The sequence below is a fragment of the Sminthopsis crassicaudata genome, chromosome 1 (genome assembly GCF_048593235.1).
Source record: "Sminthopsis crassicaudata isolate SCR6 chromosome 1, ASM4859323v1, whole genome shotgun sequence".
NCBI classification, from domain to species: domain Eukaryota; kingdom Metazoa; phylum Chordata; class Mammalia; order Dasyuromorphia; family Dasyuridae; genus Sminthopsis; species Sminthopsis crassicaudata.
Genome location: NC_133617.1, coordinates 158,212,286 through 158,228,767, shown reverse-complemented (window position 1 = coordinate 158,228,767; position 16,482 = coordinate 158,212,286). Strand labels below are relative to the sequence as shown.

Sequence of the window (16,482 nt, the reverse complement as noted above, 5' to 3'; positions counted from 1 at the left end):
GTTTCTATACATAAAATGAACACAGTAATAAAAATAGATCAGGATTTAAGCACACAACAGTCAAAGTCATCAGAACAACTAGTTTGAACCATACATGAAACACATCAGAAAAAGCCAGATGCCTAATTTTAGCTTGTAAAGCAAAGAAAAATTATTATTTTTTCCTCTAGGGGAATCTTTGTAATATTTAGTGTCCAAAATAGAGATAACAGATGAGCTCCGAGTCAATAGCATCTGAGTTTAGTGCCCTTCCAACTTGATGAATGAGTTCTTTAATCAAAGCAACGCAAGCAACCCTATATAAATCTAGATACTCTTACAATTATGGTGAACAAATCTTATTCTGATATTGGTTTTTATGAATCAGTCAGAGCAATGTGCGGTAGTTTGTTCAAAGCAAAGACATTTAATGAAATAGCATAATAAGAACTAGTTGAATAACTTACTCCAAAGAATAATGATTAATTAATTTATGAACCTCAAAAGAGGTTTCTAGTTTAGTTTTTTGGATATGTGTCTATTCTGGGTCCTATGCTGTTCAACATTTTAATAAATTGCTTAAAGACAGATGACCCACAGAAATTTAGAGATAAAACAAAACTAACATATCTTATGTTAGAGATACAGTCCCAAGAGATCTTATTATGCTAGGATGATGAGCTAAATCTAATAAAATGAAATTTTATAGGAATAAATGGAAATTCTTACAGTTGGTTTAAAAAATCAATGGTATTAGTTGGGAGAGGGGGGCAGTCAGACAAAAATTAATGTTAAAAACCTACTTTAACCTCATTTTGTGTCAATAAGGTGACAATAATAGCCCCAAAGCTATGATCAGGCTGCATTAATAAAAACATAATTCTTGAAATGAGGGATATAAACCATCCCTCTTTAATTTGCTTCAGCTAGGTCACATGTGGAGTCATAGTTCAGATCTGGACATCAAATTTTATGAAGGACATTAGTAAACCCAAATTTAGGATAGTGAGACTAGAAAACATTCTATGTACACATTAGTTAAAGCAATGGAAGATTTTTATTATGGTGAAGATTGATTTAGAGATGACATTATAAATGTTGTTTAATATCTTACATGCTATCTATGTGGGAGATACATTTTTCCTCAGATCACAAAACTAAGGAACAATGAAATGAATTTGCAATAGGAAGACATTAACTATCTATAGGAACAGATATTCAATATTTAAAGCTGTAAAAACATGGAATGCATAGCTACTGAATTCTTCAAAGAGATAGGATGGATGAACCGTTATTGAAAATGTTATATAGAAGATGCCTATTCAGGTACAATTATACTATATGTTATACTACCATTCATACATACTATATATATATATATATATATATATATATATATATGTGTGTGTGTGTGTGTGTGTGTGTGTGTGTGTGTGTGTACATATATATATATATGCTCTGAGATATAAATAAAAAAATATATAGTTTATGTCACCTTCTCTCTGTGCAGTAGGCTTTTAATAGAATCAGGCTACCTTGAAATTTAATTGACTTGACCCAAAATAGCAGGATTGGGACTAACATGTGGAAGTCACTGAGACAGATTTTGACTAAACAAAAGGAAAAAAAAAACTTTCTAACAATCAGGACTATCCTAAAGTGGAATTGGCTGCCTTGGGAAATAATGAGTTGGGGAGAGATAGAGGAAAACCACCATTTTTTGGTCCTCAGGGAGAGCCTGGGTGGCTATTTGTTAGGGATATTTTGGCCAAGATTTATGATTTGGATGATTTTGGATAAGATAATCTCTGAGCTATTTTCCAACTCTAATGCCCCACGATTATATAGAATTGCTTTTCATTTAGCAAAAGTATAAATGGAAATGGGTTGCTCTGGTAGAAATAGGCTCTCTAATGGGAATTTTAGAAAATAATGACTCAATTTATATAGAACCTTAACAAATGAATATTTTATTTTTTCAATTAGATCTACTTTAGAATATAGACTTTATGGATTTCAAGGAATATATGTTAAAAGAAAAATGGAAAAATTGAGTTACCAAAATCTAATCATCTTGAAATTACGAGATAATCTCATATGAGCTACTAGTCTATGGTTTAAAAACTTCTCAAAGAAGGGAATTAATAACTGGTATGAATATAATAAAAGTAAGTTAACAGAATAATAAATATTTATTCCTTAAGTTAGCGTGACATTTTCAAAGATCTAAACACTAAAGAATTATATTTAATCACAGGGATAAGGATTGGATCTGTGATTTTATTGGTATAAGGAACTCCCAGATGAAGAAACTCCCTCTACCAATGCAGGTTGACATTGTTTACACAATGCTTTGAGAAGAGCCTAAAGCATTGATTAAATGACTATCCAGAGTCATACATCCAGTATATCCAGCTACATGATGCCAGGAATAATGTTGGACCTGGAGTCATGAAGACCAGAGTTCAAATCTGACCTCAGGTATATACTAGTTGTGAGAAACTGGGCAAATAATTTAATTTTGGTTTGTCTCTGCTTTTTCATCTGGTAAATGTGACAATAATAGCACTTACCTTCAGAAATGTTATAAGAAATAAATGATATAAATAGTAAAGAACTTAGCATAGTGCCTAGCATATACTAAATATTCTATGAATGGTAATAAATGCTAGTGGTGGTGGTGATAGTGATAATGAGGATGTGTCAGAGGAGGGACTTAAACCCAGACATTACTGGCTTTAAGACCAGCTAGTCATCTCTTTTTAATCAGCTATGCTGTATTAATCATAGGATTATAGAATCTGAATGTGAAAAGAAGCCTTGGAGACTACTTATTGAAATAATTGTAATATGGTCACTCATTCTCTGCCTGAATATTATCAGTGACTTATACCTTCTTAAAATAGCCCCTTCAGTTGGATTTTGTTGTTATAAAGTTCTTCCTTATTTTGTCAGGCAGTCAAGAAGCATTCATAAGTGCTTGTTATATGCCAAATACTGCTAAATTCTGGGGATTCAAAGAAAGGAAGAGACAACATGTAAACAAGCTATAAAGAGTCAGATAAGTACACACTGGATAGAATACTGAATCTGGAAGTTCAAAGTTCAAATTCAGTCTCAAACAATATCTCTGTGACTCTGGGTCACTTAACAACTCTCTATCTCCATTTCCTCAGCTGTAAAATGACACTTATCTCCCCAAGGAGTTGTGAAGATCCAGTGAGGTAATTTATATAAAGTACTTTGCAAATCTTAAAGTACCATATAAATACTAGCTATTATATTGTCATGATGATGATAAAGATGCTTATATATTATATTTAAACATATATTTATTTTATATGTAGATAACACACACATATATAAAACATATATAAATGAGAAGTAATTTCATAGAGAAAGATACTAGCAGGTGGGGGGACCACAAAAGACCTCCTGAAGAAATTGATATTTGAACTGAGTCTTGAAGGAAGCCAGGGAAATTAGGAAGCAGAGGCTCCAAGGCTAGCTAGCTAAGTCTCTATATACTATTCTTCACTTAAAGTTGCTTAGTAAATTGTATAAGAATTTAAAGATTTTAAATAATCTCTGTTTTATGGATATGTAAAAAGAAAGATATTTCTACAAAAACTACAGAGAAAACCCCCTGAAAAATTTAGAGGTTTGGATCCCAAAGCCTTCAGAATGGTACATCATGAAGCTTGATAATGCAATCTGAACCTAACCAGGATCTTGCTCAATAGACTTGGCTAAGGCACATTCAGAAAGCAGACTGCCCATCTGTAACATAATTGTATTTAAATTAGTACAAATTAAACTAACAGCTTGAAGAAATCACTTCTTCCTTGGTTTTAATCAAGAAATAGAGGCTAAGAGACAAAGGGGATCAAATGAAAACTTTGCTGAAAAAAGATCTGGCAAGTGACTTTCTTATACTTAATTTTTGAGCTTATTTTAGCTTACAGTAAAAGTTAATTCTCTGTGACCATGATTCAGATTCTACAGACCCCAAATATGATGTATTATCCCTCATTATATAAGCACTTGCTTTGAACAAGTCGATCTTAGTCACGATGTTGAAATTCACATCAATGGCAATGGCCAATTGCATCTTGAGAGGCAGGTTTTCCAGGAATTCTGATTCATCTTCAAAAAGGCAAGAAAAAAAAAAAAGAAGAAGAAGATATAAACATATTCACCAAAATGGGAAGATTATTATATAATAAATAGGAATAGGTAAAATAGGTTAGATGAAGGAAATAGAGCAATGAAAATTAATGTTCTACTTTTTGCACATCTATAGAAACAATATTAAAAAATGGAAAGAGTCAAGTCAACATGTGTTTATTAAGTGCTGCTCTGTATCAGCAGAGAAAATGCTAGGATGTAAGTAAATAGACCCATATTCCAGATTGAGCTCTGCTGGTGAGTCTAACTATAAAATGATGATAATGGTAACTTTTTTTTTTTTTCCTGCATCAGCAACATGTCTAATGAGAGCTTACAATATGAAACTGTTTTTGAACTTTTAGGATGAAAGATGCAATATAAAATATTAATAATTATAATTATTATTGTCAATATGATTATTTTCTCAACAATCACTTTTTTTAGACTTTTTTTTCTCATGGGAATACAAACAAGACAGAACATATTCTTGCAAATAAAATGACATAGCTGATTCATAGGTGCTAATAATCACATGTTTTGCCTCGGGGCTGAGAATCATAGAGTACTGGGAGAGTATTAGGAAAGAGGAAAATCTCTTGATTCTTTTAATTCTGTCCTTTACCTACTTTCAAGATAGCTTTAAGAGGTGGTTTATATATTGTGTACTGTCCTCCCCCTTTTCTTCCCTTCCCACCCCCTCTTTTCTCCATGAAGATGAAGCAGGAGGAGAGATAGCCAAAAAGGACAGGAGGGGAAACAAAGGGTGTTTAGCCTTCATCACTTGTAAGAAACACTGCTAGGAGTTAGTTTTCAGTCTTTAAACCCAATAGTTTCTAGAGGCTCTAAGAGACTGCCTTATTTTTCTCTCATTGAATTTTTTAGGGCATAGAGTTTGGCTCCAAGGATACTATTTATCAGCAGTAAGCACTGCAAAATACTCTGGGGGACACAACAACTTTGTGGCCACCAATGGCATTAATTTTTTAAGGTCACCAAGATACTAGTTAACATACTAAAGCAGCCACTTAGTTGCCTGAGTTGTAATCTCTCTGTCCATACTTATTGAAATCCCTAGGGGTGAGGGCAAAACATAGCCTTGGAAAATCTGGTCAGCTTTTAAAGAAAAAAAAAATCTCTATTTAGTAAATTCCTTATATAAAAACTATGACTCATTAAGGAAATACAAATTGTAGAATTATTTGCTTTTGAGACTACCTCTTCTCAAATCCAATTAGCTCCAGTTTGTCTCAAAAAAGAAAAAAAAGATATGCTTTTAATAATAATAATTTGTTTTTATAGATCACTTTCAAGTCAGTGTATTTTAATCAAATAAGCATTTATTTAATGTCTGCTATGTAAAAGGCACTGTGCTAGATTGTTCTTGTCTTTCGTGCTTGAAGAAGAAGACCAAACTGACATCACTGTGTTGGGTTCTGATTATGGCTGATCAGACCATTATGAACTCTGAAGGCTCCACCATAGGTTGAGCAAAATAGTGCATTCATGTGAATATTTGGAGTAACAGTGTCTCTAAATTTATACTTCTCATGTTTCTTTTGGGTACCATAATTCTGCTTTGCTCATAGAGCACAGAATATTTGTGATGTGGGCATGCTATGCTGGGAAATTTTTGCCAGCATCTCCTATGTTATGCAAATGATTCTAAAGTTCTTATGAGAGACCTTGAGGTGTCCTTGTTTCTATTTTTCTGACCTCCATTTGAGTGCTTGATTTGTGTGACCTCTTTATAAAATAGTTTTTTAGATAAATGTACATTTGGCATTTGAACAAAGTGACTAGCCCATTGGGGTTATGCTTTGTATGGTAGTCTGAACTCGAGGCAATTTAGCTCAAGAGGGGACCTAAGTGTCGGTTACCTTCTTTTATCAGATGATCTTCAGAATCGTTCTGAGACAATTCATATGGAAGTGAGTTAGTTTCCTGACATGCTGTTGGTACACTGTTCAGATTTCACAAGCATACAAGAATAATAAGATCAGCACAATGGCTCTATAGACCTTCAGTTTGATAGGCAACCTAATATGTCTTTTCTCCCACATTTTCCTTCAGAGCCTCCCCAAAGCTGAACTAGCACTATATATATATATATATATATATATATATATATATATATATATATATATATATATATATATATATATATATATATATAGAGAGAGAGAGAGAGAGAGAGAGAGAGAGAGAGAGAGAGAGAGAGAGAGAGAGACATTGGTTCCACATATGGAACCTCATCAGGCTTCATCACTAATGATGGTGACATGGAGCATTCCTGAAAATGGCAATTGCATTGTCATGAGTCTGTCATTCACTTCTTTTAGGGGTCATACAAGCTTATTGACCAGATTTGTTTTGATTTTAAACTGACACTAGTTTTATGTGATGCTCCCCATTACTGTGCCCACTCCAGAAAAACACATGTCCAGTTCTGACTTTGATTGTAACTCACCAGCAGTTATCCTCAACCTACTTTAGCCCATGAGATGCTTTATCAAGGTATGGCCACTGTGTATATTAATTATTTCTTGGAGCCACAGATGAAAGTTGGGTGACAAATGTACACCAATGGTGAATGAGCATTCCTGAAAAGGGTTCGGCAGCCCTTATATCAGAGATTCTAGTTTTCTCCAAATATCTGTACACCTCAAATAAGAAATGGGAATATGAAGATAAAGATAAAATTAACCCTAACCTCCAGGAATAATCCTTATTTCATTGACAAAATGCTTTTAGGTAATTTTCTCATATAATAATATAATATATATGTATAAAATGTAGAAATTCATTCTTACTTGACATGTTATGGTATATAGAGTACTCATCTTACCCTATAAAATATATAGTGAAACTATTATTATCATTATTTTACAGTTAAGGCAACACAGTTTAAATGGATTTTAAGTGATTTGTGCAAAGACAAAAATGATATGAGACAGAGTTCAACCTCATCTTCAAGTCTTTGTATTCCAAGTCTAATGCTCATATCAGTATCTTTCAGGGGTAGAGTGAATAGTTAAGTATACCTACCCAACATTTTCTGAAAGGTCCAAGTATATTCATACCAAGTTCGAATACGGTTCTGCACCAGTTTGGGTATTGAATATGTGTTCATATAAGAGACGGTATCATCCATACAGGAACGGAAGTGGATCTTTTGGGCAGTAGCTGCTCCAATGATATCTCTCATCTGAAAAATAAAAAAGTTCATCATTTCTGATTTGTTTATATGATTTTACAAATGGTTACAGAAGGTAGATTTAAAAAGGAAAGGTTTATGAAATTAGACTTTTAATTTGATAATGTTCTTGTTCCTTACTGATTTATAGGGCATTCATGTTTAAAAATTCCACAGAATACACAGGTGATGGGGAAGAGAGAGGGAGGAAACACAAGTATCTAATATGTGCTAAGTACTGAGAAAGTACTGAGAAAAATGCTTTATAAACATGATCTCATTTCGTAGTAGAATGAAGTGGAAGCTCAGTAACTTCTTGGCAGAATAGCTGGCCAATCCAGATGTCAGAAGTCAAAGTGGAATTATGTACATGGATTATGCAAACTGAATGTCTAAGTAATCCTGATTCATTGGGATAATTGACAACTTCCAAATTCATTTGGTGCTATTTATATAATGTTAGTTAAATCTATATTTATAATATACATACAAATTTAAAATATGCTGAAATTATTTAACTATCCTCAGCAGCTATAATAGTAATGAAGGAATGATTGTATTTCAAGCTATGGATGCTGATAAATGAGATGTAAAAATTCACTCTAAATTAAGCCTAATCTTTAAGGTCAGTCTAGAAATAAATGTATAATTCCATCCTCTATATTCATCTCCTACTTCTCTCCTAAACCAGGAAATAAATGCTTGATATTTGCTTTGTGTATTTAAAATGGGGATGGGTGGTGGTAATTAATGACCTCTTCATCTAGAAGAGGTGAACATATATGGCATTTCCCCACCTCTATCTAGCCCAGGACATGTGTTATAAAAAATACATAAGTGGATGAAAGCCAAATAATATATATATATATATATATATATATATATATATATATATATATATATATATATATATATATATATATATATATATATATATATATATATATATATATATATATATATATATATATATATATATATATTACTAGTTAAGATACAATGTGCTAAAGCCAGATCTGGTTGGTGAGAATCATAAATCCTGTGAAGTGGTTGCATGTATTTAAATTTTTACTATTCAAAGCTATAATTTTGTAAATTATGATAATAGTTCCAGTCTAATGGAAATATGCAGTGCAAATAATGTGACCACTTCATGGGATTCATGATTTGAGTTAATCACGAACAAGACATAGAGTCCTTGGAGTCAGAAGTGGCTTAGGTTCAAATAACAACTTTCACATTTATGTGTAAATAATGTACAAGTCACTAAATTTCTTGGTCTGTCACATTGTCAGTATAATGGGAATAATAAGGTACCTACATAATAGGTTTGTTATGAGGATTAAATGAGATAGTATATGTAAAGTACTTAGTAAAACATTAATATTCTTCCAATAGCCTCCCTTTTTCTCTCCTATCTATATTGTCTATAATGCTGTTTAAAATAGGATCAATCAATATCCCACCATAAGCTCAAAATAGACTACAATCTGAATGTCATATTATTTTGAAAAAAAAGAAGAAAATGAATTCAAATACTCTTCATAGCTTTGGCTAGGAGAAGAATTCTTAACTAATAGCAAAGAATGCAAAAGAAAACACATATGAAATTGAAAAACTTTTGTATGAACAAAACAATTGTACATTTTCTTATTTCTTCTTTATGGCAGCAAGAAAATTTGAATTCAAATTCTTTCTCAGATATTTACTAGCCATGTGACCCTAAGCAAGACACTTAACCATATCTAGCATTCTTGAACACTATCCTTCCCTGACAATATACATAATTATTAAACCAAAGTAAGTGCAAAGGAAAAACAATTAAGCTAATTATAATTATCAAACTTTGTCCTGAAGTAGAAATAAGAAAGTGTACAATCATCCCTTCACTAGAAAGGTGGAGAACTATGGCATGTGGAATATTATATATACATGATTAGACTCAGTTAATATGTTGGTTGGTTTTGAAGAATTCTTTTAGTCTCATTTCTTTCTTTTTTTGTCACAAGGGATTCTCCTAGAGAGGAGAGAAAAAGAGAGGTATATTTGGAAATGAAGGTGCATTAAAAACAATCATCAATAAGGATATAGATTCATGCTAAAAATAAATCCAACATATATCTAACAATTTTTTTTTCCATTTTACCTGTCCAATTAAGCTGGAGAATACAAAAACACCAGAGAAAAAATTCAAGAGTTGGAATGTAATCTCAAATGTGTTTTGTGGTTCTGGAAGACCACCAATGGTAATTAAAGTTCGTACTGCCCAGTAGTAACATCTCAGATAACTGTGAATAGAAAAAAATTTCATTTAGAGCTTTAATCTGACTTTGGTCACTAATATTGAAGAACCATGATGACTGTTTATAAGCTCTTCTTTTAACTTATCTATAAGCATACATTGACTTAAATGTAAGATTTTATACATATATTTTAAAAATATAATTTTGTCCTGGTAATGGTTTATACACATGCATATCAAAGCTACCACGTATTATCTTAATATAGAAAACTTAGAACAATGCTATATGCTAGATCAGATGAATGGAAGTAGGGGAAATGTTATTAGAAAAAGTATAATTTGGGCAATGACAAAAATTCACCTCTTGTCAAAAAAAATTATTGTAAGATCTTCAATGCCTTGAGATACTCAAAATTTTTGGTTCCAACATAAAAGAACATTTATTAACAAATTGTAGTTTGATATAATGCTTTGCATTCCTTTGCATCAGAGAAAAAGGATTCATTTGAAATTCATTTGGACAGAGCCAGAGCAAAATACTTGAGAAACCTCACTTTTTGCCTTTACCTTGCTCACTCTGGGCACACCATGGGGCCTGGGAGGAACCTCAGGAAAAACAATTATTCAACTATTGCTGACAGAGGTTGGGATTGTATGGAGATAAAATTTGGAGAGGATTAAGAAATTGGACATTCTGTCAATCAATAAATTTTTAAGAAGTATTAGCTGCGTTCTGGGAACTGAGAATATCATATAAAGGATGAACCAGTCACTAGGAGTTTATGTTCAAATGGAAGACAAAAATAAGAGACTTCTATATACCAAAAATTGTTGGTTACCTAGGATCAAAAGACAAAACCAAAACATTTCCTGTTCTCAAGGAGCTTTTGTTTTATTTATTTTTTATTTTATTTTATTTATTTTTTAAGGCTGGGGTTAAGTGACTTGCCCAGGGTCACACAGCTAGGAAGTGTTAAGTGTCTGAGACCAGATTTGAACTCGAGTCCTCTTGAGTTCAAGGCTGGTGCTCTATCCACTGTGCCACCTAGCTGCCCCGAGCTTTTATTTTTTAACAAGGGAAATGTATAAGCATATGGAAAATGCATGGAAAGCAGGTACAAAGTAGATAGAAGGGAAGACACTAACTGCAGGGAGTGACCAGGACAGATCTTATACAGAAGGTGCAACTCAAGCTGAAGCTTAAAGGAAATAAGGAATTCTAAGAAGTTAAGATGAAGAGAGAATATTCCAAAAAATGTAGGACAGCTGTTGCAAAGGCCTATAGACTACAGAAAGACTGTGGTAAAGGAGAATTAGCCAGTGTGCCAATATGGCTGGATTTAAGTATTGAAGGGAAATAAAAGGTGGGAAGGTAGGATAAGACCATATTATGAAAAGCTTTAATTACTAAGCAAAGGAATTTACATTTGATCCTACAGGGAATAAGGAAGCCACCGGAGTTTATTGCCGAGGTGGGGTTACATGGTCAAATCTGACATTAGAAAAATCACTTGGTGGCTATGCAGGTTCACTTTTGACAAGCAAGAAGTATATCACTGATTTTTTTTGAAAGACAATTTTTGTATCTTTTTAATAAATATTCATTTTTTTTTAACCCTCTGTGACATTTTCTTCTCTGATGTCTTTATTAGTTGCCTTTTTTTTCTATCCAAACAACTTTATTTTATTTTTTAAAATTTTATAATTATAAAAATTTTTTGACAGTATATATGCATGAGTAATTTTTTTTTAATAACATTATCCCTTGTATTCATTTTCCCAAATTTTCCCCTCCCTCCCTCTACTCTCTCCCCTAGATGACAGGCAATCCCATACAATAAATGTTCATTTTTATAAAAATATAATTCTCATCTTTGAATAAAATGACTCCACAGTGACTTATACATAGTAAATACTCAATTAAAAATATCAAACATACTTCTTGTTGATTATACTCCATATTGGAGACCAGAGAATCTTTTTGCCTGGAAACTTTTATTCCTTTTTAAAATAGATTTTTTACTTATTTTGTTAAATACTTAACTATCATTAAATATATCCCAAACACCATTTAAAAAAATTTTGAGTTCCAAATTCTTGTTCTTCCTCTAGTCTTTTTCCTGGTACCTCCCCACTCCTCAAGAAGGCAAACAATTTGATATTTATTATACTGTGAAGTTATGGAAAACACATTTCCATATTAGCCATGTTGTAAAAGAAAACATAGTTCCCCCCTCCACATGGAAAGTTTTTTAAAAGTATGTATCAATCTGAATGAAATAGCTATTTGTTATAGCTGGGGAGTGAGCTGTGTGGAGATTAAAATTTGGAGATCATTAGAAACTGAACTTTTAGTCAATCTTCCAATCAATCAACAAATATTTAAGAAGTTCTGGCAATGTGCTAAGAATTGAGGATACTGTATGAAGAATGAAACAATCATTAGGAGTTTATGTTCAAATGGGGAACAAAAATGAGAGATTGCTATGTGCCAAGCACTGTTATCTAGGATATAAAGTCAAAAGCAGAACAGTTCCTGCTCTCAAGAAGTTTTTCGTCATGGGTACTTAGAAATGTCTTAGATCATTATTTTGATCAGGCTAGCTAATCTTTCATAGTTAATCATTCTTACAATATTATTGTTATTGTGTATAATTTCAACTCATAAAAATCTTTTCAGGTTTTTCCAAAGCATCCTGCTCATCATTTTTTATAGGACAGTATTATAGGATAGTATTCTATCATAAGCATATGCCATAACTTGTTCAACCATACCCTAGTCAACGAAAACTAGCTGTTAATATCTTTTGATCATTTATCCACTGGGGAAATGACATTTTTATAAATTTAGCTCAGCCCCTATATATTTGAGAAATGAGATTTCAAAAAAATCTACTATAAAAAGTTCACTTATTTTCCTATTTTCCTTTGCAATTTTGGTTGTATTAATTTGGTTTTGTGAAAGTATTTTAATTTCATGTAATCAAAATTATCTATTTTTCTTTCCATGATCCTTTCTATCTTTTGTTTGATCAAAAACTCTTTATTTTATCCATATATCTGACAGGTACATTTTCCCATGCTTCTCTAATGTAATTTTAATATCCATTATTTCTAATCACTTATCTATTTTGACCTTATCTCGGTATATTTTTGCAGTTTTTGTAATATTGTTGTCAAATGTTGAGTTCTTACTCTTAAAGTATGGATTTTTGGATTTATTAAACATTAAAATGCTATGGTAATTTACTCTTATGTGTTGGTTGACTAATTTATTCCATGATCTATCACTCCTTAGTTCTATTACTTTTAAATCAGATTGTTTTGATGATTGCTGTACTATAATGTTTGAAAGTTGGAATTGCTAATCTGCCTTTCTTAATATTTTTTCATTGATTTCTTGATATTCTTCATCTTTTGTTCTTTCAGATGAATTGTTATGTTTTTCACTTTATAAAATAATTCTTTGTTTGTTTGAATGGTATGGCACTTTATACATAAATTAATCTAGAAAGAATAGTCATTTTTATTATATTGGCTTGCCTTTCCTGTAAGCAATTAATATTTCTCCAGTTGTTTAGATGTTTCTTTATTTGTGTGAAAAGTTCACATAATTTCTGGGTGTGTATTGACAGGTATACTCCATGTATTTTTTATTATTTGGAGTTATTTTTAAGGGAATTTTTCTTTTTATATCTTGCTGCTTGGTTTTGTTGGAAGTATAAAGAAATGCTGATGATTTATGTGGGTTTATTTTATATCCTGCAGCTTTGTTGAAGTAGTTAATTGCTTCAACTAGTTTTTAGTTGATTCTCTAGGATTCTCTAAGCATACCATCATATCATCTGCAAAAAGTGATAGTTTTATTTCTTCACTATTTTTATTCCTTCAATTTCTTTTTTTTTTCCTTATTGCTATAGCTAGTAAATTAAGCAAAACATTGAATAATAGTGGTGATGAGGGACATCCTTATTTTACTCTTGATCTGATTGGAAAGGCTTCATATTTATATCTCCACCACAGAAAAAGCTTCCTCTAAGTTTTAGATATTACTTATTTAAAAAGGGCTCCATTTATCCTTATGCTTTTTAATGTTTTAAACATAGAAATGGGTATTGTACTTTATGAATATTATTTATGCATCTATTGATATAATCATATGAGTTTATTGTTTTTATTATTGATATAAATTAATATGATCAATTGATAATTTTCAACTTCCTTCTGAGCATAGTGTATGATCTTTGTGATATCTTGCTGTAATCTCCTCGCCAGTATTTTATATAATTTTTTTGCATTGACATTTATTAATTATAGTTTTCTTTTTCTGTTTTTGCTTTCCCTTGTTTAGCAATTTTCCATATAGCTTATAAAACATGAAGATTAATTGTTTCTTAAATGTTTCATATAATTTACCTTTAAATCCATTTGGCATGGGGATTTTGTTTTAGGGAGCTCATTGATGGATTGCTAAATATGTTTTTCTAAGATAGACTTATTTAGGTTCTGTCAACCTGGGCAGTTTATATTTTTGTAAAGATGTATGCATTTTCTTAGATTGTCTGTTTTAATGTATATTAGTTATACTAACTATTACTAACTAATGACTAATAATAATTGTTTTAATTTTGTCTTCATTGTTAGTACATTCCTTTTTTACATTTTGACTTTTAAAAAAAAAAATTAACCAACAATTTGTCTATTTAATTCTTTCCTCCCCAAAAAGCTAACTCCTAGTTTTATACATTAATTCATAGTTCTTTTTTCTTTCATTTTATTTATCTATCCTTTGATTTTCAGGATTTTCTTTTTGGTTTTTAATTGTGGATTTAAGATCTGTTTTTTTTTTTTTCTTAGCTTTTTTTTGTTGTTGTTTGTTTCATGGCCAATTCATTGATCTTTCTCTCTTTTATTTATACATATTTATATTTATAGATAACAAAATTTTCCCTAAATGCTATTTTGATTGTATCTTACAAATTTTGGAATGTTGTTTCTGTTAGCATTCTCTTTAATGAAATTATTGTTTCTATGATTTTGTTCTTTGACCTACTTTTCTTTAGGGTTAAATCATTTAATTTCCAATTAGTTTTTAATCAATGCTTTCATGGCTCTTAAAAATGTAGTTTTTACTGCATTCTTGTTTAAAAACTATGCATTTAACATTCCTTTTTTGAATTCTTTAGTTGTGAGGTTTTTATACCTTAATACAATTTTTGTGAGGGTACCACTTACAACTTGGATAACTTAGAAAAATACATACTCCCTTCTATTCCCATTCAGTTTTCTCCAAAAGTCTATCATACCTAGCTTTTCTAAAATTTTATTAATCTCCTTAACTTCAGAGAATTAAGTTTTTTTCTGTTTTGGTCTTTCTATTTACATTGTTGTAGTTATTGTGATTTTTTTTTTTCCGGTTTAGCTTTATTCAATTTTGCATTAACTTAACCTAAATTTTCCTATGCTTTTCTGATCTTTTCTTATTTATTGTATCTTATAATATAGTAATATTCTATTACATTTTTGTGCCACAATTTGCTTAGGTGTTCATGTGTTCTTAAATATTTGCTAGATGTGTACCCCCCACAGAAACCAAAGATAGAAAGTTTTCACATATGCCAAATTATCCATCATTGAATTCATTGTCAAAGCAAAGAAACAAAAACAAGGATCTCTAGAGAATACATGGATAATATTGTCAGAAGTTGTGTTAGATACTATTCCAAACTTAATTTCTGCCAAATTACTTTCCATTTTTCTCTGTAGTTCTTATCAGACAGAGTTCTTCCTCAAATATTTTATGGTCTCAGATTAACTGAATGTTCTTTTACTGAATTCAATGTAACAATGTATTCTTAAAGTTAACAAGTTTACTGCAAATACTATCCATTCCTTTTTACTTTCTGTCTTCAGATCTTCCCAGATTTTGTTCAACAACTACAATTTAACTTTTTGACCACAATAAAAGTATCAAGGAAAATCTGAATCTTGAAAAAAGTACAGTGCAAAGTTTCAAATTATGACTCAGTTTTCTATATTTTTTAACATAATATTTTAAAAAACTTTTTAAAGTCATAAGATGTTATATAAATAAATTCAGTTTGTAATCGTCATCATCATCATCATGGCATAGTCCAATTGCTTTCTGGTTCTGGACTTGTAGTTTTATATATATTTGACAGCTTATTTAGGTGACAGGTTACCTGGGGTCATAGGAGGAAAATGGGGGAAACAATTTCTCTACTACTGTGAAAGAATTGATCATCACCAGAATTGTGATTCATTTGTTTTCCTTTTTACCTAATTTGAAATGGAATGCTATAGTCATCTATCCTCTCTCCCTTTTCCTAAGCTGCTAGGTGGTACAGTGGATAGAGCACTTGAATTTGAGTTAAGAAGTTTGAATTTAGCTCCAGATAATTACTAGCTATGGGTATTCCACCTTATTTTTATCTATATTAGACTGTAACTGAGAATGACATTGTATACCCCAAATGTATTTGATTAAATTTCCAAGCTAGTAGGTAGATTGATGAGTACACTTGGGTGATGTTCTAGTTTGCTATTTTCTTGTTACTGCTAAAGCTATTTACCAAGTGGTACCTTTGCTTGTGATCATACTGTTTACTTCTAGAATCTGTGCATCAGAGATGAACAAATCTGATGAAGGAAATGCCCAAAGTGGTTTAGATCAGAAAGATCTTAGTGAAACAAAGAAGCAAGTGCTCTGGGAAAATAGTACTAATATTGGAAAATCAAAGCAACCTGGTTTATATACTAAATATCACATCAGGGGACTATTCTGCCCTTAAAAACGAGATGTTACCATCTTTTGGAAAATACAAACTGAGTCCTATTAGAGTCTATTTCCAATGTCTCTGGAAAGGGTATTAATGGT

General features: G+C 31.3%; 1 protein-coding gene across 1 annotated transcript in view; it reads right to left on the bottom strand.

Moving 5' to 3' along the window:
• Positions 1-16,482, bottom strand: part of CNGB3 (cyclic nucleotide gated channel subunit beta 3) — a 274,698-nt gene that overhangs the window by 38,191 nt on the left and 220,025 nt on the right. Inside the window, exons 12-14 of the mRNA XM_074278924.1 lie at positions 9,489-9,630; positions 7,195-7,354; positions 4,028-4,125 (exon numbers count right to left, since the gene is read on the bottom strand). Coding sequence (XP_074135025.1) covers positions 4,028-4,125; positions 7,195-7,354; positions 9,489-9,630 — 400 coding nt within the window. The remainder of the gene's footprint in view (positions 1-4,027; positions 4,126-7,194; positions 7,355-9,488; positions 9,631-16,482) is intronic.